General features: G+C 44.5%; 4 protein-coding genes across 18 annotated transcripts in view; 3 read left to right on the forward strand and 1 right to left on the reverse strand.

Annotated features, from left to right (window-relative positions):
• Positions 1 to 725: 725 nt before the first annotated feature.
• LOC125018642 (zinc transporter ZIP9) lies at positions 726 to 4,031 on the forward strand. Its single transcript, XM_047602678.1, has 7 exons — positions 726 to 1,028; positions 1,226 to 1,331; positions 1,611 to 1,772; positions 1,896 to 1,964; positions 2,238 to 2,323; positions 2,399 to 2,533; positions 2,635 to 4,031. The coding sequence occupies exons 1-7, from the start codon at positions 933 to 935 to the stop codon at positions 2,893 to 2,895; spliced, it is 915 nt and encodes a 304-aa protein (XP_047458634.1). The 5' UTR covers positions 726 to 932; the 3' UTR covers positions 2,896 to 4,031.
• A 756-nt stretch (positions 4,032 to 4,787) lies between these two features.
• Positions 4,788 to 7,688, reverse strand: LOC125018641 (coiled-coil domain-containing protein 177). The gene has a single exon (XM_047602677.1). The coding sequence runs from the start codon at positions 7,331 to 7,333 to the stop codon at positions 5,630 to 5,632; it is 1,704 nt and encodes a 567-aa protein (XP_047458633.1). The 5' UTR covers positions 7,334 to 7,688; the 3' UTR covers positions 4,788 to 5,629.
• Positions 7,689 to 7,972: 284 nt separating this feature from the next.
• nsmce4a (NSE4 homolog A, SMC5-SMC6 complex component) lies at positions 7,973 to 13,347 on the forward strand. Of its 2 annotated transcripts, none has more exons than XM_047602270.1 (11): positions 7,973 to 7,997; positions 9,929 to 10,155; positions 10,260 to 10,340; positions 10,474 to 10,604; positions 11,024 to 11,175; positions 11,982 to 12,081; positions 12,366 to 12,456; positions 12,593 to 12,687; positions 12,792 to 12,840; positions 12,932 to 13,017; positions 13,113 to 13,347. In XM_047602270.1, exons 2-11 carry the CDS (start codon positions 9,951 to 9,953, stop codon positions 13,170 to 13,172), a joined length of 1,050 nt encoding a protein of 349 aa, XP_047458226.1. In that variant the 5' UTR covers positions 7,973 to 7,997; positions 9,929 to 9,950; the 3' UTR covers positions 13,173 to 13,347. The 2 variants fall into 2 exon arrangements, with proteins under 2 accessions (XP_047458226.1, XP_047458225.1); XM_047602269.1 differs by lacking the exon at positions 7,973 to 7,997 and adding an exon at positions 8,128 to 8,414.
• A 1,646-nt stretch (positions 13,348 to 14,993) lies between these two features.
• The window catches only part of tacc2 (transforming, acidic coiled-coil containing protein 2), a 46,209-nt gene continuing 36,116 nt past the window's right edge, over positions 14,994 to 25,086 (forward strand). For 10 of the 14 annotated variants that reach the window (XM_047602254.1, XM_047602255.1, XM_047602259.1 and 7 more), the window contains exons 1-3: positions 14,994 to 15,237; positions 22,480 to 22,721; positions 23,511 to 23,618. In XM_047602254.1, coding sequence (XP_047458210.1) covers positions 15,127 to 15,237; positions 22,480 to 22,721; positions 23,511 to 23,618 — 461 coding nt within the window. In that variant the 5' untranslated portion in view covers positions 14,994 to 15,126. Of the gene's footprint in view, positions 15,238 to 16,101; positions 16,241 to 17,441; positions 17,932 to 18,582; positions 18,652 to 19,390; positions 19,798 to 22,479; positions 22,722 to 23,510; positions 23,619 to 25,086 lie in introns of those variants that run through there. The other 4 variants (XM_047602257.1, XM_047602258.1, XM_047602256.1 and 1 more) reach the window with 4 other exon arrangements.

Here is a 25,086-nt window from a genome sequence, read left to right on the forward strand (position 1 = left end):
ATTACTTTTAATGGAAAAATTGCAGATAATAGCTTCAGTGTAATTTTAGCACTTTACACATACATCCCTTAGGCCAGACTAGACCTTCTGGCGGGCCACTTACAGACTAAATACTATATCTATGGTCCAAGCAGCACCTTTCAACAAATAAGAGCACGTACGTCGGGGGAATGTTTCACAGACGTTCAGGGAACATTCCCTGGAAGTTTCTTGAAGGATACTATCTTCCAGATCAGTGCTCGTCAAAACAAACAGTTCTTTTAACAATTTCATATCAGTGAACTGTCAGTGAAATGTCTGTCGGATATCGTTCAATCTGCTACTCCAGATGACAGATCGCTTTTGTGCATTACGCTGTGAAGGAATGTGTCTATAAAAAGCCCAGTGACCATATTTAGTCCGGCCACACATACACATTTTTTTTTTTTTTTTTAACTGGGAACACGCTTCATAGTCAAGTTGAATTTTGCTCAGACTTGTCATCCCTCATTACTGCACTGCATTTACCTTTTTTATTGTCAGGGCCTAAGGATGTATAGGTGTTTACTAGATTAAATTTCAACAGCATAAATTTTTTTTTCCCCTTGTTCGGTCACGTGACATGTTTTTTTTATAAGAAGTTTTTTTTTTAAACGCATGAGTTTAAACTGGTGTGTGGTTTATTCATTTTGGAGGCGGCGGCGGGGGTGTGTGGAGGGTGCAGTTCCCGGTGTCTGCCACTAGGTGGTGCTCGGGAGGTGGGGTTCCGCCGCGGTGCAAAAGAGGAGGGAGACCGAGGTGCGACGTGGAAAGGCACTCGTGTCTTTTACAATAAACAAGTGACACCCAGCCGCACAATGAGCACAGCCTACCCGCTCTCAGGAGGTACTAACGCCGAGATGCAGCGCGACGTGAAACCGGACCTCCTGTTGTGTTAGGAAGAAGTCGTCGCCATGGAGGGGGGGTTGACTATCACTTTTATATCCGTGGCGATGTTTGTAGGTTCCTTTTTACTTGGATTCTTCCCGCTGTTGTTCAAGTTCTCACAGGTAAGTCTTTTAGACTCGATTTCTCAAAGACTTTACGGTCAGCGGTGTTTATCTTTATGTGCGCCTGACTTTCTGTCTTGGAATTTGGTCTCACGATCCCCGGTATATTAGTGTGTACTGTGTGTGTGTGTGTGTGTGTGTGTGTGTGTGTGTGGGATTTCACCCATCATCAGCTGATCTCACATGTTCGTCCGCAGAAAAGCCTTCAGTTCGTCTCCATCCTGGGGGCCGGTCTGCTGTGCGGGACAGCACTTGCCATCACCATCCCGGAGGGGGTGGGCTTGCTGGAGGAGTCTTGGAAAGGTGAGTAAACTCCAGACTCTCACTAGGGGGGGAATGAACAGAGAGGGTCACGACCTCCCAGACCTCTTTCACTGGTTGCCTTGGCAACACATCAGACGCAGTCCACCTAAGTAGCACCTGAGTGTTTGTTTGTGCCCCTCTCCGCATGATTAATGAGGCACATGCGGATGAAAAGCAGAGTGAGTGATGTAAATATATGCTGCCTGGCCTATTTTATTTGTGTGTGTTTGTGTGTGTGTGTGGATTTGATTAAAAGCTGTTTCATCTTCCCTCCTCCAGCGTCCTCCTCCTCCTCTGATGTGCCACCTGGTGTGAATGCCAGCGACAAAAGTTCCACAGAGACGAGCGCCCCACCCAGGTTCTACATTGGCGTGGCTTTGACGTTCGGCTTCACCTTCATGTTTGTCGTTGACCAGATCGGGAGTTACTTTTCCACGAGGGGCAAGTTGGCACAACTCCCGCACCAGCTCCAGTTTTTCCTTTCTTTATTTTTTGATTTATTTCTGGCACACCCACAGACATGTTCTCGTTAATCACCTTGCCGCGTGCGACGTTTCGTTTCAGACCAAACCAGCAGCTCGTATAACAGCGTCCACATAACCGCCACGTTGGGCCTGGTTATTCATGCTGCAGGTACACTTACACATCCACATGTTTGCTTGAGACACATATAGAAAATAGCTGAAGGTGTTCCTGCCCTCATGTGACTCAGCATGTGATTCCCTCCCCTCCCTGCTTTAGCCCTTTGTGTTTCAGCTTTAGTTTGTGTAGCATAGCCTTGAGCTCTTGTCCCAAATTTTTGCACACAACCCGCTAAATTAATATAACGTTAAATTGCCTGAACATTTGCACACAGAAGTCAATCAGGTTGTTGTGATGGTTAATGAGACTTTTGACTGCTCACAGCTGATGGGTTCGCTCTGGGAGCTGCCGTATCCACGGGTCAAGTGACGGTACAGATCATCGTGTTTTTCGCTGTGATTTTACACAAGGTGAGGAGACGCTTCAGTGAAGCCTCAAACAGTTTTTGATGGAGCTGAAGCTAACATCTCTCTCGTCTCCTGTAGGCGCCGGCGGCTTTTGGTTTGGTCTCCTTCCTGATGCACTCGGGCCTCGAAAAGAAGCACATTCAAGGACATTTGCTGGCCTTCTCAGCTGCAGCACCTATAGTTGCCATCACCACTTACTTCATATTACACGCAGTAAGAAAGCCGCCCTGTATCCATCTGAAAGAAGTCGCATTATATCCTAATTATATGGAGTATTACAGTATTATTTGACGTCACGCGTGTCCTGTCCACAGTCTGGTGGTTCATCTCAGAACCAGCTCAGCGCCACGGGAGTTGGGATGCTCTTCTCAGCCGGGACCTTCCTCTACGTGGCCACGGTTCACGTCCTCCCCGAGATCAGCAACAACAGGTCAGGCCACCCCCCCTCTGACCTGCAGCAGTTCGCTGGACCCGAGGGGCACCAGCACCGACACCTGGGGCTCCTGGAGAGCCTCACTCTCATCCTCGGCGTGGGCTTTCCCATGCTGTTGGCTCTCGGGCTGCACGACGACTAAAATTTCGAACTTTGTGCAAAAATTATAGAAGATTCCCGAGCACTTGTCTGATGCTTTGCTGCACCACCGGGTGAACACCTGTATGACACTTAGAAGCTTAGAAGAAAAGAAATGTGCCTTGGAAGGACATTTTTTTCTTAGAGCTTAGAGTTTCAGTGAAAGCGCGGCTATTGTTTGTGTGTCAGCAGCTTTCTAGAGGGTGTAAAGAATCGGGTGGCCAATGTGTTGTCCTCAGGAGGCTTAGTTTGCATTTCAAGAAACCAAAAAGGGTGTCATTCGCTTTCATGGTCCTTTGTGTTCAAGGTGAAAACTGGATAGATTTACAGGAACAACCAAAAAATTTTTAAAAAAAACACTCCTTCTTAGATTATGAGAGATCTGGGTCGTACACGTTACCCAGCCGTGTTTGTTCAGTCAGGAGTCCAAAAGCAGGCTCAGATTTTCTGTTTGCTCTTGTGTCACAGTGGAATTTACCAGGAGATAAGATGTGAAATTAGTATTAGGTTTCTTTTGAAGGCGAAAGGTTTTGTAACATTGCATCTGGAAAAGCATTATTCAAGGAAATGCATTTTAATATAAAAGTTCAGCACCAAGTCTTTACTTGGTGAAGGTTGTGACATTCAGCACTTTTTTCACAATTTAAAATAGAAAGACAAAGAGCGAGAGCTGCTTATTTAACCGTGTCTTCATTTTGTTGTTGTGTTTTGTTGCACTGTTGAAATCTATTGTGTTATACTGACACTTGTTGCTATGATTTTGACAACCCTGTTTTAGTCAGTTGGCTAGATGTTAGTGTTTAATTCAGTGCAGTTTAACAGCACCAACAGCACAGTTTCAACATAAACTGAACATTATGAGGGTCATTGAGGAAGATTTAGTGCATGACCGTTGTGTTAGAAAGTATTAGTCTTCACAGGTGTACCTAACAAAGTGAGGTACAGTGAGAACAAATCCAGCTTTACCGCATGTTTCAAGTGTCAGACGGTAGGTACTTTATGTCACCACGGGGTCATCATAGTGGGTTATTACGGACTTAACGAACTAAGGTCACGTAACGTCGAATGACTCCTGCTGTTTTTCCTTCAGTTCCCTTCTATAGAGTTCTTAAAATATAAAATATATTAAATTAAAACATGTCTTACTGTCTTGCTCTTTTTCTCCACACGACACAGCATTAAAACCGTCCGATTCAGATTTTGCGATTTGCGTTAATTACGAAAAACAAAAAGTAATTTTACACTTAAAGTAGATTTATTAATTCATTTGTAATAAAACATACACAAATATGGGAAGGCAAGCAAATACATAATTTGAAACTAAATTCAACACTTGTTACAGTGGTCTTGCTTTAATTTCCCGTCTCATTTACTTTGGCCAGGTGTCATGTTAGGAGACAGTGACAAGACTAGTCAGGTGACGAGAAAAAAAAAACAGAATGTTGGTCAGCTACACATTAACCAGCAATGGGGCCTATTAACGCCATTACAGCTCATTCAGATTCTTGCAGTTTGGCCTCTCATTTGAACTTCCTGCTGGCGGCTGTGATGTCAGCGTTCAAGCATCTGATGGTTTTTAACCCTTCGCTCTCTGGTCTGCAGCCTTCACCTGCACCACAGGCTTAAAACTAATCTGTCACAGTTTACCATGCAACTCATAGCTCACCATTAGGTTGAGGCCGTAGTTCTACTTTGTGCGGTGTTGGATCACGCACTGGAAATGGGCTGAGTGAAACAAACAAAAGTTTTGGTTATATCACACAGCAGTGGTTGTCGGCTTAAAGGTCAGCCCTCCTCGAGAGGTCTAAACTAAAGATGTATTACCAGGATATGAGTTCTTGAACACTGTTTACAACATGTATCCTGACGGAGGACAGAGGATGGGACCACATTTTATAGGATCACAATAAAAAATAAACTTTTTTAATGTTTTGTCCCAGTCGCTAAACTGTACTACGTAGTTTACTTTGACGCTTTTATACATTTAAATGCCATTGTACACATATAACATGCAAAACAATAGGGCACAATCACACTGAGTCTGACAGTACAAGTCATTAAACTCTTAAAAAGCCAATTAACATTCTGTTTGTGACCTCACAACGGTTCTGACTTCCTAATAATCTGCCTGTTTCTCTCCTTCACCTTTTTAACCCTTTCTTCTGATATTCACAATTATCCAACTAGAAGAAGAAATTATCTCCATCTTCCATTCTGTCGTACATCCAAACAAAATTGCATCACCTTTGAATATCCCAAACTTTCCCTCATTTAAAGATGAGCTTAAAAAAGATTTCCATTATGTTTCCTTATTATTCTTTTTCATGTTTTTGAACTGTATTGTACCTTATCATTGGATTTCCCCGCCGTCTGATTAACTATTAATGTTCATTCTCAGATCTCCCAGCACCGTATTGTAAACTATTCACTGTTTGTGCTTTTTTTTAAAAAATATATTGTACAAAAAAATAAACTGGACTAAAACTAATCCCAACATTAAACATGATCCTCCCCTTTTAGCTAGACTTGCTCACAAACTTTTATGGAAAGTGCAGATAGTAGGAATGTTTTCCTATATTCCTCTAAGACCTTCACTTAATTTAATTTTATTTGCTGGTCATTTTTTAGCAGCTCTTGAGGGTTTTCAATAAAGCCTGAATTGTATTTAACACAGTGGGAGGATACGAGCATGTTGAGAGTCTTTCAGAAGGCAGACCTCGGGGGGTTAATCATTTCTTTCACAGTTTCATGCGGCCTATGGAGGCAGTCAGCTGAGCCTCCAGAGCCATCTGATGAAAGGTCCGGCTTTGTGTCTGCTGCCTCACTCGCTCCCTCATGTGAAAGGAGGCCCGGGCCAGCCTCTGCGCCTCCTCCTGTATCTGCTCTCGCTGCCTTCTCAGCCTCTCTCTCTTCCAGTCCTTCATGGAGACGGAGCTCTCCCTGACCCTCCTCATAGCCTCCTCTTCTCTCTGTATCTTCTCCCTGAGCCTCTGGTGACTGACCTGCCTGTGTCTGTTGTGCTGCTGTGTCTGCTGAGCTCGGCTCCTGCGCTGGGCCGAGGCGTGCAGGGCGGCCCGCTCCATGCGACGCTGGCTCAGTTGGACCAGGATCTGTTTGTGCGTGAGCCACTGGGTGCTTTGCTGCTTGGCCCTCTGCTGCGCCCTCTGGATCTGCTCCTCCTCCATTGCCGCCCGCTCCTGAAGCTCCCTCAGCCGTGCCTCGACGCCCCGGGCCCGTTTCTCACAGGAGTGGTGCAGCTTCTTTTCCAGTGCGCTCCTCATCTGTTGCTCCTCTTCCTCCACCTGTTGCTCCACCTGGCGTTTCAAAAGGACGTGTCGTAGAAGCTCCCTGCGGTTTTCCTCCTGCAGCTTCTTGCGCTCCTTCTTCTTCTGCAGCCCTTTGCTCCTCCGGGCCTTCTCCTCCTTCTCCACTGCGACCCGTCTCTCCTTCTCTCGCTCCCATTCCTGCGCCTCCTCTTTCTCCCTCAGCAGCTTCTCCTGGCAGTGTTTTCGCTCCTCTGCCTCCTTCTGTGCACGCTCCATCTTTTCCCTGCGCTGAACCTCCACCTCCTCTTTCAACCTCCTCCGGCGGTCTTCCTCCAGCAGCACCTCCTGCTCGAGCTGCTCCGCCCTCTCTTTCTCCTGAGACTCCCTCAGCCTCCTGCGGGCCTCCAGCTCCCTGTTCCAGCGTTTCAAACTCTGCTTCAGCTTCCTCCGCCTCCGCTTTTCCGCTTCAGCGTGCTCTGCCTCCTGTTGTCTGAGGGCCTCCTGTCTTTTTTGCTCCTCCTGCTGGCAGAGGCTCAGGCGATCCTGCTCCTCCTGATGCTTCACAAGCATGAGGGCAGCTATCTTGCAGTCTCTCTCTGACACAGTGATGCACATGTCCTTTTTAATGCCCTTGGTCAGCCTCTGCAGCTCCATCTCAGTAGCTGGGGAGTGTCGGAGGTCTCCCAGGTTGAAGCTGCTGACTGTGCTCCTGTCTGGGTCTCTTTTACCAGCGAGAGAGTTGGAGGACTTGCAAACAGATTTCCTTTTAAAACAGAGATCTGCATAGGCGATGGGCCCTGTTGTCAGGCTGTGATCCTTTAGTTTGGCGTCTGGCAGCACTTCCAAGCCTGGGGCTTTATTGCTACCTGGCCGCCTGTCCCCTGTCGCCTGGATAATCCTCTCTCGCTCCTCTCGGCACATTTGCAGAAGTTTCATTCTTTCCTTTTCGTAGGAGTCATGCATGACTCTCATCGCCTCGAAAGGCAATGCATTTTGTTCAGCCATCAACTCGTTTAATGATTTAATTAAAAGCTGGACCGGCTTTATTCCGAGACGAGCGCAGGACTCCAGTGAGCGGGGGCTGGTTAAAACATGCCGACACCTCCCCGCTCCAGGCGACTCAAAGTTGTCCAGGTCCAAACAGAGAACCGGAGACCTCGACTTCCGCTTCTCCATGATGAAAATAAATAAACAAATTACCTGAATGCTACGTGCATGTGCACAGAAGCGCGTCTGCACAATCTTCTTCCAGCCTGGACAGGTCAGGAGGGGATTAGTCGCGTCCTTCCGGACAATCGACGATTAATTGCTTTTCTACTTCAGCTGCCTGTAAGACCTGATGCACAGAAAAAGAAAATAATAATACAATAATAGTGAAAAGAAAAAGAAATTAAAGGAAAAAATGTTTAATTATTTTTGTTAGATTTCTGCTCGTAGCCAAAATGGGACATTGATATAGCCCACATGTTAAAAGCTATATTATACCCTTTACCACACTAATCAAACATTTAACAATAATAATAGACGAGCTTAAAACAAAAATAACAGCCTCATAGTAAACTCCCGCTGGGGGAAAGGACCAATAACTTTTGTCAGCTTAACTCTCAGAAAACGTTTTTAGTTGAAGTACATAAATTACACTAATAATAAAGAGAAAGAAACCTATTTTTCCAGACCTGTGAAGGTTGTGAAGAAATCACTGAAATAAGGTTAACAGCTGTGCTGGGCAGACAGATGGGAGTGGCGGCTGAGACGCTTCTGGTTACCGTGACAACGCCATAGTCCAACTGAACAACAGTGTGGCCTTAACAGGTGGGACGCTCTGGGGCGTCATCTACCGGTGAGAATATGTACAACAACAGGTTGACTGATAGAATAGAAATATAAATAGCATATAAATACAAATACTCGGTTAACAAATGGAAAAGCTCTGCTGGGTACAACGCTTTAACTGGAGGCGATGGGACAGAGGTGAAAGGACGGAACAAATCATAACAAGCCTCTTATGAAAGAGGTGATAAATGGGCAACTCAAATAAGAAAGAAAGCACAAGAAGAAGACTGATATACGCTAAGTATCGCTGCAAATGTACTTCCCTGAAGATGTTTATGTACAGCCAAATACTTACAGAGAATTATTGGATTGCCTCCAGTCCAGTTGGTGGCGCTAATGGCTACGAAAACTGACAACCCAATCAAAAGAAGAAACCATTTTTTTCTAACTTCGTAAGACTGCCTTTTCTGTGTTTACCTCGCAGGTACGTGGAACTAATACATGTAAAACAGCTATATCTTGATATTGCAATGTGTTTCCTTTGAGTTTGATGCTTGCTTTGGCAGAAGAAGAACCAGATGTGTTGCCGTTCAGCTATGCTAAGTTGCAAACACAGCCGCCTTTACAAGCTAACGTAGGCTAATGTTAGCACAGACCAAAACAGATGACTAAAACGGTTCAGAGAGTTGGCTTTTCAGCTGCCTCCTCGGTCGGAGTTTGTTCTTAGTTTGAATTAGCGATTGGGCGGATGAAACATTGTCAAGCTTTTTCCTGATTGTATCGAAAAAAGACTCAAAGCTTAAACCTCAAAAGACAGACCCCTACCAGTGACATCTAGGGGCCGTGTACAATTATAGCAGCCACCAACTTCCACATGAGTCAAGTCACTCTCATGAAATGTAATTGACTTCTTACTTAAAACTTGATTTAGATGTTACATATTTTGTTTTAGTGTGAAATGATATGACAAGTATTTCAACATCAGTGTTTTGAAAATATGAATGGAGGTTTCGTTGGAAACTGCTCAAAATGGTAATGATCATAAGGGCATCCCTGTGTTTGGATACCTTTTCCTGATTGTCATTAAGAGAACATGGTTATAATGTAAGACATGGTGTGAAAAGATTCAAATTAAACACTGTTAGAGATACCAATTTGGGAATGATTCTGAAAGACTTCCTTGTGGCAGTGTGAAAGTAAAGTGAATATAGTTTCCTGTTATATGTATAGTATGTACGGTGTGTCTGTACATTGCTGCTGCAATGGTGAAATTTCCAAATTTGGGATTAATAAAGCATCTATCTATCTATCTATCTATCTATCTATCTATCTATCTATCTATCTATCTATCTATCTGTCTATCTGCGCATGAGAGGATGCATGTGGTTCGGTTTGTGGTTGTGCAACGCTCTTTTACAAGTTTTTACTTATGAACAAATGTGCTGATTGGTGCTTGGCTTCAACCGGCTTTTTCTCTGGCTGACTATTTCACCAGCCTTTGAAAAAAAAATCCTCTCACAGGGGACTGAGGATCGTTTTCTTCTGGTTGCATTGTGCATTATTTTTCTCGTAACGCTATTAAACAGGAAGGGAACATCGTCTATTTCCTTTTAATAAATGAAGAGGTGCGAAAGCTTAGAGGCAGTCACCCACTTCCTGTATTTTATTTTGACATATAGGCTTCAAACATCGTCAGTCATGTGATCACAGCCTCGAACACTGTTTTGAACCGGTCTGTTTTCGGTAGAGTGAAACAGGCTTCGGAGCATCAGTGTCAATCGTCCCATCTCTAGTTTGAATAGATAATATTTCCGTTTACGTGCCCGTAATGTAACTGATTGTAGACGGTGAACATCAAGTAGCAACCATTTCCATTAGCAACGTTAGCTATCCAAGTTTATTACATGGTAGAATGTATAATAGCATTTTATACTCGAAATCAGACACAAATACAAAACCAGTGCTGGCCTGTTTTGCATCAACTCATGTCCTCCACAGCTCGTCCACTCAGTGACTCAAGATGAAGAGAGCCAGAGGTGGCGGTGACGACGAAGCTCCCCGGCAGAATGGCAGCGCTGGCCGGAGGAGAGGAGAGAGGCATCAGAGTGATGGGGACGAAGCCGGGGGTGACATCGGCCCAACAGACCTGCAAGACAACGACAACGACCCGGGCCTCAGGAGAGAAATACGGAGCAAGTACAGAGACCTCATCAGCTCAGTGCAACGTGAGTTGTTCCGGACAGACAGGAGGATGTGTTAGGCTGAAGCAGTTGTCGTTTATTTCCGTGCAGTCTTTGACGTGCACGCTACTTCCACATTTGTTTTTCAGAGAATCGGGAAGATATGCTGAGTCTCAACAACAATAAACTCACGGAAGTTTTAGAGGAAGCAAATAAACTTTTTAAAGATGGTAAGTCCCGTGCCTGCCTTGTTTAACCTAATTTCTCTAGTTTCTTCTCACTATCAATAGACATCTAAATTGCACAGTTAATTAGTTACCCTTGTCTGACCCTCAGTTTGGTGAAACTCTGTCCTTTTTTCAGTCCGGCAGGCGAGAGAAGCGGCGCTGGATGCCCAGCTCCTTGTTGTGGCCACAGACCTGGGAAAAGAGAAAGCCAGCCAAATGTTTTCTGAAGGGACCGCTTTCGATCACAGTGTTTTTACAGAGCACCTTGTGAGTGTTTTTATAGTGTATTATGTGTATGTACACAGTGGCAAATCCATAAGAATTGTTGTTTATTTAATTACCCAAATCACCACCAGATTTGAAAAAGTAGAAAGACAGAAACACATACAATAAGTTAGTCCGGTTTTCCTCACACAGCCAGTTTGCTTTGGGTCCTTCCACAACATTTATGATGGATCTATGTCATTAAATGGATCATTTAAAAGCAGAAATGCATTCTGTGGGAAAAAAATCGTGAGATATTGTTTTTTGAATCGTAGACGCTGCATCTAATTACCCATTTAATGTTTGTATGGAGATGATGACTCACTTAATCCTTGTATATAGACGATTTTTAAGACATTTGCTTCTAATGCAGCTGTGCTGTACGTTGCAGTGGTCATGTTGGGATGTCTCTTCTCTGACAGTTGTCCTTCATGGGCCTAAACCGACTAGAAGACGGGGAGGATGAGCAGCACAATGGAGGCACCGTTGACGGCTACCTGCCCCACGATGCCTGGCACAGACTCGCCAGGAGAGCGGAGTTCTGTTTCAGAACGGCACCGTCTTTCCACTACATGTGAGTGAAATCCTCTATGCACCAGCGCTGACTTAAATGAGGGGAAACACGTTTGAACTCCTGAAACAGTGGCTGCAGAGTAGTAAGGCTGAATACTGAAACGTTTAATTGACATTTGGCAGTGAATTTAAATAAAAATAGATCTGTCACATGGAATAGTTTGGTATATCCTGACTGGTCTACAGCAGTGTCTCTTTTTCTCTTTTTTATTGATGTCTGTGGTGTCACCATGCCAACAAAGACGTTCAGTAAATTAGCTTATGGATGAGTCTGGGGGAGAATGATCAGATTTTTTTTTTTTTTTTTTTCAAATAAATAGCTCCACAGTTAGGAAAAGCCATCTATGTAATTCAGTCCCACAGTAGAGCATTTGCTACAGAAAGAAGTCTCCAAGAACCCTAAATCTGCAGGTAACTTTGCATGCATCTACAGTCAGAAAGAGGCTGAACAAATTTGACCTGCATGTGAGAGAAAGATGCTTTTGTTGTTTAAGATGAGAGCAAAACTACGGTTTGCCTGTGAACATAAAGGAAAACAACGGGTTATTTGGAACAAAAAAAAAGATGACACAATACCCTCTCTCTGTACAAGAAGATAATGACCCTAAGCACACTTATAAATAAATCCACCAAAGAACATGACCCACAGAGAAGAAACAGGGTTACTTGTCCCACATCTTTTAAAAAGCTACTTGCAGGTGTTCATTTCTACTGTTCTGTTTATTATTGCATTTCGATTATTTACAATCCCCTTCAGTATCTTATGTCTCTGAATTATTTTCATTCTTTGGATTTTTTTTTCTTTAGGATGGGGTCATTTCATGCAGAGCCACCTCCTCCAAAGCAAAGGATAGAGCGGCAAAGGAAGGCACCCAGCAAGGAAGCCAAAAGGATAATGCCTACTCAGGTTATACCCCAGTTATCTAATTGCATGTCATTGTGGCTTTGCAGGCAGTTACAAGTAGGACATTGATAATTAAGCACATGAAATACAACCCAACTGTTGTTTTACTTTACTTCCAGTACTTTGTATCTAGAAACCTGCAAGTTATTTATCACCCAGTAAATGCTGGTTTATTTCCATGCTCCCTCATTTGTCATTTTAAAATCCGAGACTGTTTGAATATGTTGTGATTCAGTGGATTTTCATGTCCCACGTACTCACTGGATCATGTTAATGTCGTTCATCAGTTGAAGAAAATGGAAGAGTCTCATCAAGAGGCGACAGAGAAAGAGGTGGAAAGGATCCTGGGGTGTTTGAAAAGTTATTACCAAGATGATCGTAAGTTTGAAGTCGACTATGGCCACATGTCGTCAACGTGCTTCATCAGAATCAGAATGACTTTATTAATCCCAGAGGGAAATTACTTAAAAATGATCATGATCATTGTCTAAACGTGCGTCTGTCTCTATCACAGCAACTTCACCGATCTCGTATTATGAGTTTGTCATTGACCCCGACTCGTTTTCACGGACGGTGGAGAACATTTTCCACACGTCTTTTCTGATCAGGGTGAGGCCCGTGCATGTATTAATTCATGTATTTATTTACAAAAATTGAGCTTGTGCGCCCCCTAGTGACCGTAAGCAGGTGTGACAGCAGTGTTTGTGTTTCAGGATGGTTTGGCACGGATGTATCTGGATGATGACAGATTGCCTTGTATAGGTAAGAAGATGCAGCGTTTTGTTTTTTTATTCTCTCTGGAGAATAACAAAGGATGATCATTTATCTGGCGTCGTGTGTTTTTGTGTCTCAGCGCCTGTAGAAGAAGGGGAGGTGGAAGCTGGAGGTTCATGCAGTCGGAAACAGTGCATCATCTCCATCAGCCCAAAGACGTGGAAGGTTTGGAACAAACGTGCAAAATACTAACAAAAATACCAGAGCTGCTATAAACAACATTTGTTTCATCATGATTTTATATTCTGTTTCCTTCCCAGGAGCTCATAGATGTGTTTGAGATCAAAGAAAGTATGATTCCCTCTCCGAACTCTGAGTGATGGACCGGTGCTGCCTCCACATCTGAAAAACTGTTCAGTGAATTTTTAATTTTTTTTAATATTTGCCAATTTTGATTTATTGTGCTTATTGCTAATGTCAATTTTATTCTGTAAAAAGTCTCAATATTTCATATTTCTGATACTGACCTTTGATATATTAAATATTTAAAAGCAATTTGAACTGTGTGTGTGTGCATATTCAGCCTGTGCAGGTTTTAGCAGACGCTACAGTCGGTAGCCGTAAAATGATGCGTGAAATGTGTCAAATTTCTTTCTTTCTTTCTTTCTGATCCCCATTACTCACTGCCTCAGCAGCGACTATTCTTCCTGAGTTCATATGAAAAAACACCTAGAAAACAACAATTATAGTGCAGATAAAATTAACAAATTCATATAAATTGACAAATAATAGTGTCTCCTTATAATAATTATGTTAAAGATTTCTCTCTAACTAAAAAGAAACAAGTTTGCTTTGACTTCTAAAAAAAAAAAAAAAACACACAGAACCCAAGCTACATCCTCAAGTTAATATTTCGTGTCTGATGGTGGATTAGATCCTCTGGTATCGATGACGCCAGTCTTGTGCTGATTTGAAGAGAGATACATCGCACAATTACTTTCATCAGCTGTTTCCTTGAAGGCTTTTGTTGCTCTTCGCTGAACTGTAAATTTCTCCGTAGTTATTCTAGGACACAGTCATCTCTTTCTTATTATTATTTGAGATACTTGTCTTGCTGGAAATGCCTGTCAATCTTTTTGCGGCTAGGAATCATCTTTTTTTTCAGAATTTTAAAACAAATTCTATTAGTGTTATGTCATACAGAATGGGGGGCACTATCTATTGCATATGGCCAGACCAACTTTTACGTATCTGAGTTTAAATTTATTAAATTTTATTAAATTTAATTTTAGTTTCATCAGAGCAAAGAACGCGCTGACTTTGTTCCAAATACTCTCCGAGCTTCTTTTCCCGTTCTTTGGTTTCATTGTGAAGTTTTCTGAGAAACTGAGTCAGATGCACAGTGACCGGACCACAGCTTCAGTAAAATGTGCTCAACCCAAGATTTTATTTTAATATTTGTATTTTAATTTACATTTTCTGTTGATCATGGTGGGCCTAAGTCCAGATCTCACAAGCCACAATAATACACAGTTAGTGAATGGTCACAGTTGGAGAATGCTTCATTTCCTGTTGTTACAAACTACAGAGGCTGCAGATTTAACCACAGAGTTAAGGGCCGTCATGAATTAGCTTTGGCCGTATTACGTGTGAATTCAGAAATGTGCCTTTTAAGCTTTAATCTAATCTTTCTCGGTTTCTCTAAGGTGCAGGAAATTAGTCATCAGTTTAATTATTTGAGCTTCTAATTCATGACACATGTTAAGAGGAAATTAAAAAAAAAAAATCATGTTGAGGCACATTGCAAGACACTGTACTGTGGGGATTTCTATTACAGTTTAGTGTTTCCTCTTGCTCTGTTTTAGCTGAGTGAACCTAACTATGATCAGATTATGCGGTTGAACACACTGGTATCGCCTGTGCGTCTTCGTCATAGTGACGCGCCGCCGTCGTCCTCGCCGTCTCCTGGGTCTTTTAAAGGCACAGGCGCGCTTCATGCTGCCTCCCATCTCTTCCTCCTCTTCCTCTCTGACCTTTTTTTTTTCCCTCCGAAGCAGAGCCTCGCTCTGCAGTGATGTGAAGCTGAGCAGCACAGAGGCTGCAAACAGTGGCCCCCCCCCCCCTCTCGTGTGATTGGCTTGGATTCCTTATGTAATGCAGGTTTCTGTATGACTTGAGAATATATGTCATAGGCGCAGCATGGGGAAAGCAGTGCAGAGCGTTTATTAGTCACTCAGGCACACACACACACACACACACACACACACACTCCCACACTCGGTAGCTCATGCAGAGATTTGCCCGCTCTGGCAATGCTGAGTCTGACTGATAACGATGCAGTTCTGCAGAAAGGTGCTCTGCCAGCCGTGTAGTGCCAGAGTCACTTCACCAGAGGAGGACATGGAATACAAGATGGGGAGCTGCATCGGAATCGCGCACACTCAGGTAAACGGGGGGAGAGGTGGCATGCAGGGAGCAGCAGAGGATGTCTGCAGCGTAGCGCCAACGCCTGATTCACTGAGCAGCAGGGAGAGCGTTCCAGGAGGAGGAGGAGGAGGAGGAGGAGGAGGAGGAGAAGGTTTTACTGCTCAACTGCTCAGTCTTTTATTCAGGCAAAGGCAGGGGGGGGGAGAAGGTGTCTCCTCACGTTGGAGGAGGGGCGAATTCAGCACTGAAGAGATGGAGAGCAGGCAGCGAGTACAAGAGTGAGAGATGCTGAATCGTAGAGGACTGACGAATCTCAAAGAAAATAGAGAATGCATGTGTGTGTGAGAGAGAGAGACAGGAGAAGCTTGTGAGGCAGTATCAGATCTGGTCTGCATTTTCTGAGTGTGCTGTGGTGTCAGGGCTGATCAGATCACTGTTATTTATAGGGATGATTATAAGTCAGCTGTCTCCTCGGGCTGAGCACTCAGCTGAAAATGGTCTTCAGGGATTGCAGGCAACAAAGGATCCAAAGTACGTATCAGATGTTCCCCTCAGATGTCAAAATCTAGAACTCTGGCTTTTGGCGCGAGGGGATAAATAGAAAGACAGGAGCGCCACTATGCTGAACATGAGATGATGCATAAATAAGGTTGCAGCTCAAAGCTACAGGTGGTGCGACTGCTGTAACGTGACCTGTCAGGAAGGGGAGCTACGAGTTCACACACCTCCCGTCCTCCCGTCCAGCGTGCTCGTTTGTTTACAGTCCACCCGCCCAATAGGCAGACATGGCCTCCCCCGGCTCCATTTCGGTCTCCTCCCTCCCCACTCCCTCCCTCCCTCCCTCCCCCAGATCCCGTCCCCACCTCTGTCCCAGTCCTGTGTCCAGGTCAAAAAATAGCAACAGAGAAACCGGGGCTCCTCAGAAGACGGGGCAAAAAACACCGGCCTTCGGTCCGACAGTAAACACAGATCGAGAGCTGGGGCCAGACACTGTGTGTGGAAAACTCTTTTATTTGCGCCGGTGAGTAGGTTGTTGTGGGCGAGTTGCAGCTGTGGTACAGATTTAGATGATCGGTTGTGTTAATAGAAGGCCTTCGGAGTGTGAGAGCGAAAGGATAAATGGAGGTTATGTTTACATCTTAAATTAGCGACTTCTTTTGCTTTAATTCCTTCATCTGGATTGGCCAGGTTTGTGAGCATGGTTTTAGCCACAGTCTCTAAACTTGTGGATATATATATAATATATGCATATTACCTAAGAAAGTCCGTGTTAACTTTTATCAAGTTATATTGGAAAGTCAACATTCGGTTTGTTTTCCTGCTGCGTTTCCGTGCCGCTGCAGGGGTCAGGTACGGGTCAGGAAACTCTGACTGTGTGTGTGGGAAAGAGGACGTATGGTGCTCACCCAAGAGCTCAAAAGAGTGATTGACAGGCCATGGTGAGAGGAGAAGAAACCTGACATCAGCCTAATCATATGATTTCCCCTCAGCGCCCTCCTGGCTGCCAAAAAAAAAGCCCCTGGAACACTGACGCCTGTTAAAGCGCACGGCGCGAGTCGGTGTGGGGGCTGAAATTACACCCCATTCACGCAAACAGCAAACAGGCAAGCGTGGCAGATGAGCTGCACGTAAGTGACAATTAACACGTGGGAAGATCCCATGGGATAATTATAGGTGATGTGCCGGATAAAATAAGTATTTAGTGTCGGAGATGGCACCAATATAGCACAAAACGCTGGAATATAAACCTTCCACACTGTGTTTGGAAATGAAGCGTGACTGACATATTGTGAATAAGAGTGGAACAAAGTCTAACAGCAGTGAACAAGGGGGCTGATATCTATTTATAAAGTCTTGCATATCCAGGTCAGTGGTTTCCGACTAAACACCGAGCTACCATACAGTCCCTGCGGTCACAGGAGGCAAGTGCAAACAACCTTTCGGTGGCACGTGTTTACGACTCAGCTGCAACACAAAGAAACGTTCTTGTTAGAGGAGGTTGTGCAGAGGATATATTCAATGTATTTATTGAACTTTCATTTGCATTTACGATGCCCATACAGTCCATAACTTAAACTGTTGTGTACTGGATCCGGCGTGCTCCTGAAAACCTTCCACACCTTCTGTAACAGACTGAACGCTGCTGGGTGCCGAGAGACGCCACAATCTGTTATTTACCGCATGAGGATTATCTTACAGTCACGGTGTCTGTAACGTCACATGCACAAGTGACAGACTCTTCGTCTATGAGTCAGTGCCATTTAGCTGAAATCGTTAGTATCTGATTGTAGTTACCTAATCTGAATCAGGTGATTAAACCTGATAGCACATGACAGTCACACCTTCGATAATGGTTTTATGTCTACGTGAGCAGAGGCATAGTCTGCACTTTGGTCGTGGTGGAAGGCATGCATCAGAGGCCACTAATCTCTACAACAACACTTACAATTTTTCTCTCACCCTGTGCAAGTACAACCCCATACCAAAGGCCTCTAATCCCGTGGAGTCTGAGACTAACGAGGGACAGAGCAGATCCCCTGTGCACTCTGTCTCTCTTCTATCGACCGCGCTGTAGGAGTACCCCTACGCTTACGGCCTTTTCCGACGCTGGTGTCTTTCAGCCAGCGGATGCCAGAGGCTGCCGGTCTGGGCAGGTGTGGCCCCGCAGCTGGCTGAGCCATGGGGAACGAGAACAGCACCGCCGAGGCGTTGGTAAGGGCGAGCTCGCTGACACTGAATGGCTGGGATTGCTACTTGCTGCCCCCGCGCTGTTATACCTCTTTCAAACACGGAGGACTAACAAAACTAACCCTTGGATGCATGATTACTAACTTCTGGCTGCAGTAATCAGTAATACACATGGGATGCCTGTGGAGGAGAAGGCTTGTCTAATGAGCATTCAGATAACACGCCGTGTTCCCTTTTCCAGCTGTAAAGCAGATAAACGAATAATACAATAGATAGATAGTGTAATGCTGCGATCGCTGTTTGATGATACATATCGTGACTCCTCCAGGCTTGTTGTCATGCTGCTTATGAAATCCATCACTCCTGATGGATTGTTGCAGTGTGCATGTAGACACATTTTGCAGTGTTGTAATTATGTAGGAAATTTTTTTTATAGAAAAACAGTCGATTCCACATGTGACTGGAGGACCTCAACTGTGGAATTCGGGATTATCCTAATAGGATTAACATAAACATTTGTCTCATGACCTATAGGCTCAAACCATGCACACTAAACTGCATTTCTGCGTTGCATTGCAGTGGCGGCGTTGTGTTTTCTTAAAACAAAAATACATACTGTGCTGCAAGTGTTTTCATTGCAAATCTCTCGTTGAATGATTTCATTCCTCATTGCAGCCAGAAGAGGGCACTCCAGAAAATATTGTTCTGTTTCCACCTCAGGAAAATCAAAATGACTCCGTACAGGTACAATTCTTGTTTGTGCATGTGGACGTCTTAGAAATTTTTTGGCTTTTGTGTGTGCTTTGGCAGTAGTTATGAAACACATGTTAATCAACATTCATCATTACAAATTTTTAAAACTGCACCTGACTTTTAAAGCTGCATACAGATATTATTTCCTTTTTATACCATAGTTAAATGTGGATGACGTTGAAGCTTGTGATTAGTTCATTCCTCACTCCACTTGTCTACCTCTGTGACAGCGTTCCACAGTTTAGTTAGTTCTTCTTCTCCCAAATCAAAACACAAAGTTTGCCCCCCGAAAAATATTGAGTTTCCTGATGCAGTCTACCCATAGTGAAGCTGTTTAAAAACGTTGAGGCCTAACTCACGTTGATGATGATGGTGAGGATGTAGCACCTTAACATCTCTGAGAGGTCAGAGTTGAACAAGGAAGGAGCTTTCTTAAGGCATCGGCGCCTCTCTCGGTGTATGTGCCCGTGTAACCGAAGCTTCTTGGACTGCAACCTGATCCTCTCTCGGGGGGTCACTGCAGGCCCGACCCTTGGCCTAATTCCCAACGCTCACCTGCAGAGGCACTGTCAGTCAGTGCGTGCTGCACGAAGACAGGGCAGCGAGAGGAGGGAGTGCAGAGCGGAGGTGGGTAGGGAAGGGGGGAAGAAAGAAAGGAAGGAGGGAATTGAAAGGGAGCTGAGTGGAAGGAGTTTACAGTAGAGGGGGAGGAGAATGCTCGGCACTTCCCCGTGGGCCAGCCCAGTCAAGTCAAGTCAGTCAGTCTCAGCAGCAACCGGCCGGCGCTCTGTTTGTCAGTGCATGACAGTGTAGTGTTTCTGGAGTGCACACGCGCGCACTGCAAGAAACACAGGAAGCTCGTGGAAATTTAACAGGGGAGCGGCAGCAGCTGAGGAGAGGACATCGGGACTGTGGGGAGGAGGAGGAGGAGGAGGAGGAGGTTAGCTGAGTCAGTACAGGAGAAGGGAGGGAGCGTCAGCAGCATGTGTTGCAGCATGTTTGTGTCGTCGTCTGCCCCTATCAAAACACAGAGCCCTGCAGAGGCAGCCCGCTCAGTGGGCATGGTACAAGGGTAGCAGAGGAGCTGCACTGCACTGTAGAGTCACCTTCAGGCAGCACGCTGGAGCACGCCGCTGGGTAAGTGCAACACAGACTTTAAACGGGATGAAACTTATAACCGGAGGAGATAGGTGTAGTGTTTTCTGCTCGGGATAGCTGATCTGCTTCTTGTCTGTGTGACTAGGAGAGGGCCTGTTTCTGCTTTAGCCCTCCGCTGTTTACAGCAGTCATGTGTAAGGCATTAAAGTTCTGTCAGCACATGGGCACTGACACACTGAATTAACAGTTAGTGTTAGTTACTGGCTGTCGGACAAGCAGCAGTTTCCAGGCAACCTCTACTTGCTTTTCTGTTGTGTTCCTGCGGGTTAATTAATAACAGGCAGTGCTCTCTGCGTGGGGGTCAGACCAACTGAAGTAACGGGTGAGATTTTCCACCCCACTGAGCTTCCACATGGTCACCCCCACTGGTAATGGCCCTTTAAAGAGCCAGTAAGATCCTCAATGAGTGCCGTAGTAAACGCGGACGCGCGCTGCCAACTGGTGCTCTTCCTTTGGAGCTTATATCAATGGAGAGGTTGAGTGTCATCATACCTTCACAGTTTCCACTCTGACATTTATGGGTCTTGATCACAAAGGTTAGAGATTTCAGACAGGAAACAGGAAACCCAAAAGGCTCGTCAACACGTATGTACAAACCTCCTCTTCATACGTGACTGTTATGGTGCGGAGAAGTTCAGTACTGAGATGAGGGGCTTTTTTTTTCAGAGTTACGTGCAGTTCTTTTTTTGGGTTCGGTTTATTTTTTCTCTGCGGTTCCTTAGCGTTTTATGTTCGCAACATGGCGTGAGTAATCTAAATTAGAGCATTTAAAAATAGCCTGATATGGCACGCCACCATTCTTGTGAAATCCGTATCAAAGGCCTGTTACGCTCAAGACTTTAACGCTTTATGTCTGCGCAAATAAGAGAGAAAGGAAATCGTCCATTTGGATTGAATGTGACGCACAATGGAGGGGTTTGTAGTGGTGACACAGGTGAGGCCAGTGACGCAGACTCCAGTGTCAAGGAAACTAGGACAAGGGGTGGTCTTTTGTAGTTTTGGAAGAGTAGAATGTTTTCATTTAATCCACATATGTTTGCTCCATTAATGTGATAATATCCAGCGAATACCAGGTAAAGTCAGTGTTTTTCAAGTGTTGATTTCCCCTTCATTTCTCCTTGCCACGAGAAACCTCACCTCTACTTGTGTGCAGGCATGCTGTCTACTACTGGTTCATAAATAATTGAATGAAGTTCTTCAATCCTGAATCTCAGCACATCCTCAGAGGACGCCGCGGTATCACAGCCTCGTTATACTCACACAACAAATAAAGAAACGCGAATTCGGGTTCTCGCTAAATGTTCAAAAGGCACGTATTTGCACACGCCCTGTGCACAGTGCACATTTGACTGCACCTGCACGCCTCACTTCATGTCAGTTAGTGGAGTAAATGGAAACTTTCCGTCAGCTGAACAGTTTGTGCGGGAGAAACTCTGCAGGTATAGTGGCTCGACGGTTGAGCGTTGTGTGCAGTGAGGCCTGTGTGGCGACAAACCGCGGCAAAGTGTTGCGGTGTGTGGCTGTGGTTTCATTAGAGGCAAGGAAGGAAGACAGATGACGAGATGGGTATTAAGGAAAGCGACTGGCTGACATCAAGAGACACCTTAATTATTTTCTCAGGATGAACCACATGCGTCGCGAAGCGTATCGCCATCCAGCAAAACTGGTTCTTCTTTATGTCTGTTTCAGGTTATTTGTTTTTGACACCCTGAGAGAAAAAAAAACATACTGTTCACACTGGTCATAACAATGGTCATACAATGTAATTAGCGTGTACACAAAGTTGGAGAGATTAACAGTGAATAGTGCAAGAAAACATTAGAAGGTAACGAGAGAATTAGTCGCGGTGAGAATTCCTTTGCCTGTAATGATGCGGCCATTTTAATTAAAGGCCCAACCCAGATTTAAAATCTAAAAAATTTCAGAACAGCTTAGTCCTGGTTCGAATCTTGCCACACCTGCAACTATAACATCAGCTAGTCGTTACTGAACTTGTTTTGCACTGTTTGTTTCCTTGCTTCTAGCAGGCTGCCGCTTTAATGGTACGTAAACAGGCGACACCTTAATAGATGCAAGGAGGTTTGTTTGCAGACAGGACGTTAGAGGGAAATGGATGGAGGGATGAAAGAGGCATGAGGAATGCGTGGATGGACCACGGTCTTCAGATGCAGAGGAACCAAGGGAATGAGACATAAGGCTTCCTGTGATGAAAGATGGAAGAGAGGGATGCGGAGGGTGGGGGTTAAGTCACACACTTGATGAAAGTGGGAAATAGAGTGACGTGTTCCTGAGCTTAAGTTATGATACACTTTCAAGAAGAAGTCTAGTGTTGGAGATTAGCTTTGGTTACACACACGCACGTTCTGCTTCTGAATGTTTTTGACTTCAAGCATTTTAAAAAATCAAGTTGAGAGACAAAGATTAGATGTCTTACTCGGGGGGGACCCCTTTGGCCTTTACCTTAAACAAATAACAATTTACTTAATAGTTTAACACAAGGGTGGAGCTGTTTGTTTATGTGATGTTTGGCTTTGAGCATTAATCTGTGGGTGTTGCTGTGTTTACCTGCAGCATGCTCACACTTGTTTAAATACAAGCCGGAGTCCAGCTGCCTACAGACAGCTCTGACTGTGACTGACTGTTCACTTCACTGCCCCGCAGACCGGAACACGGAGTGAGACCGAGAGAGACGACGCAACGCTGCTGACAGAAGCGTCCACCAGCCAGCGCGGCATCCCGTCCCTGCCGCTGCTCCCGGACGTCCCAGTCGTCACCGGAGTGGAGGAGAGCGTAGGTGGAGCAGCAGCAGACCAGGAGGACAAGGAGGAGCTGGAGTTTCCTCACGACCTGCTGCCCAGTTTAGATTTCAGCAGCGAGTTCAACATCTGGGAGTCCTCACTCGGGTGAGTTCACAGAGGACACACACATGTTTCTGTCACATTACACCGACTCCTCGCCTAACTTGAAAACTTCCCTAATATTAAATCCCAAACACGGAACCATTTACATTCATATGACTTGCATATTAATATGTGAGGGAGGTGAATTCCCACATTCTAATATCGTGCAACAGTATCATCGTATTTTGCCAATTTAAATGTAATCTCTTCTCTTCTGACTAAAGGATAAATCAAAGTCAGCTACTTTGATTTATTAATCAGATGGTGATGATCTGCTGTTATACGAGGAACCCTAATTCTACTTTTCTTCAGCAAACATGTAGAAAATGTGTGAACCACGGGGCTTCAGCAGTCTCCATGTTGGGCTGAGAAACAGCAGTAACTGTGTTGTGATTTGGATTGTTTCACAAATACGTAAAAAGTGTCTTGTAGGGTCAGGATAAAATATAACTTAATATAACAAAAAGCAGAAAGACAAGTTATTTTGCTTAGCTTTTAGTTAAAGAAATGAGTATCATGTAAATAACGGCAGATACTTGCTTTGCTTTTCTCCTCCGTGATAAAAGTTCTGTGTTTTTGTCTCTTTGCATAAGATGCACAATAAATTCACACAGAAATATTAGGTGGAAGATGCGACTCATGATCATATTTCTGTATTACTGTATAATGAAGTACAGGACATGACTTTTTCTTCATTTATGGGCATTAATTCATTCTCTCAAGATGGAAGCTAATCTGATTTGCTCGAATGTGTGTTTGCATTTCTGTGTGTGTGTGTGTCTGTGTTAGCAGAACTCACTTTAGCTCAGGTGAGGGAAAATGTGAGCAGGTGAACCCCCTGCTGGCGGGCCTGCAGCATCACATGGAAGTCAGTGGACCACCGGTGGTCCCTGACCCAAGGTACCACGTAGCGTCAGCATGATGGGGGGGTCGATAGCGTACTGGATGATTCTGAGTAAAATCATGGAGCATGGAGTGTAACGAGAAGAACGCGGATTGATCTAACGCTTTTAACTTGTGTGTAGAGTGTGATGGATACGACTGCTGTGGTGTTGCCCGTCGGAGCAGACTTGGTTTGACGTGTGGTAATTTGCTTTCTTATGCTCAGATGAATTATCTGTTCTGTCTCAGAGGTTGCCTGGCAGCCTGCTTTGCCTTTGTGTAGGCTCTGGAGTTAATTGCACTAATTTGTGTTCTTGAAGGCTCCATACACACTGCAGCGGTATAATTATTTTTTGCTCGACGCGAAACTATAAATTAGAATAAGTATTGTGCAGACTTTTGCTGAAGGTGGAGGCAACCACTGCAGAGTAACAGGACTAGACACAAAACTGTCAGTTCCACTTCAGGTAACAGTAGCTGGAAGCAGGCAAGAGACTGTTGCATTGCAAAACTCGCCAGCTGTGAAAGTCTGCTTTTCTTCTTCACCCTGTAGCAGGGGTTTATGTGGGCGGAGGCTGGGTTTAGAAGGAATTTGCAAAGCATTTGTGAACCAAACACATTCTCACTTCATTTGTGTAAGATCTTTTAGAAAGGATGACATATTTTTCTTAGGCCGTGATACCAGGGGACGATGTGAGAGTGAGTGTAGGCTATTGTATATTTAAATAGGTCAGATGGATCTTTATAATTAAATAATGATGATGGATCTATACTCTCAGACAGGCTGAAGATCCAGATGATATCACAGCATCTTACTGTAAAGCCAGGTAATGGCTAAGGAGTGACTCAGCAAGTTGCAGCTGAATGACAGCGTGCAAACCCAACAGTCCTGTTAGTTCTGCACTTGAGGGAGTGTTTTGCAGGGCGGGGTCACATTTGACTTCACAGGAGCATCTGCAATTATTTTGTTTGTTAAAAAAAAAAAACTTAATATAGTTTGATCAGCCAAAACATTGTGACAGGAGAAGTAAATAACATTGACCATCTTGTGACAATTCAATGTTCTGCTGAGAAACATTTGGACCTGGCATTCATGTGGATGTTACTTAGACATGTACAACCCACCTAGACCAGACCAGGTACCCTCACCCATAGCAATGACACTCCTCGATGGCAGCAGCCATCAAGGAGAAACAACTCAAAAAAACATGAAAAACAGCACAAGGTGTTGACCTGGCCTCCAAATTCACCAAATCCCAAACTGACCAAGTATTTGTGGGGTCCACTGGAACAAGCCTGATCTGCAGAGGCCCCTCCCCTCAACCCAGAGGATCCAAAGGCCCCCACTAACCACATTCTTGCCAGACACCATGAGGCACAAAGGACATCTACACAATATTAGGAAGGTGGTCTTAATGTTATGCCTGATCGGTGGATGTAGCATTTAGTCATAATAGTCACTGTGCTTGGCATAAAAGCTGTTTTT

The sequence above is a fragment of the Mugil cephalus genome, chromosome 13 (assembly GCF_022458985.1).
Source record: "Mugil cephalus isolate CIBA_MC_2020 chromosome 13, CIBA_Mcephalus_1.1, whole genome shotgun sequence".
NCBI classification, from domain to species: domain Eukaryota; kingdom Metazoa; phylum Chordata; class Actinopteri; order Mugiliformes; family Mugilidae; genus Mugil; species Mugil cephalus.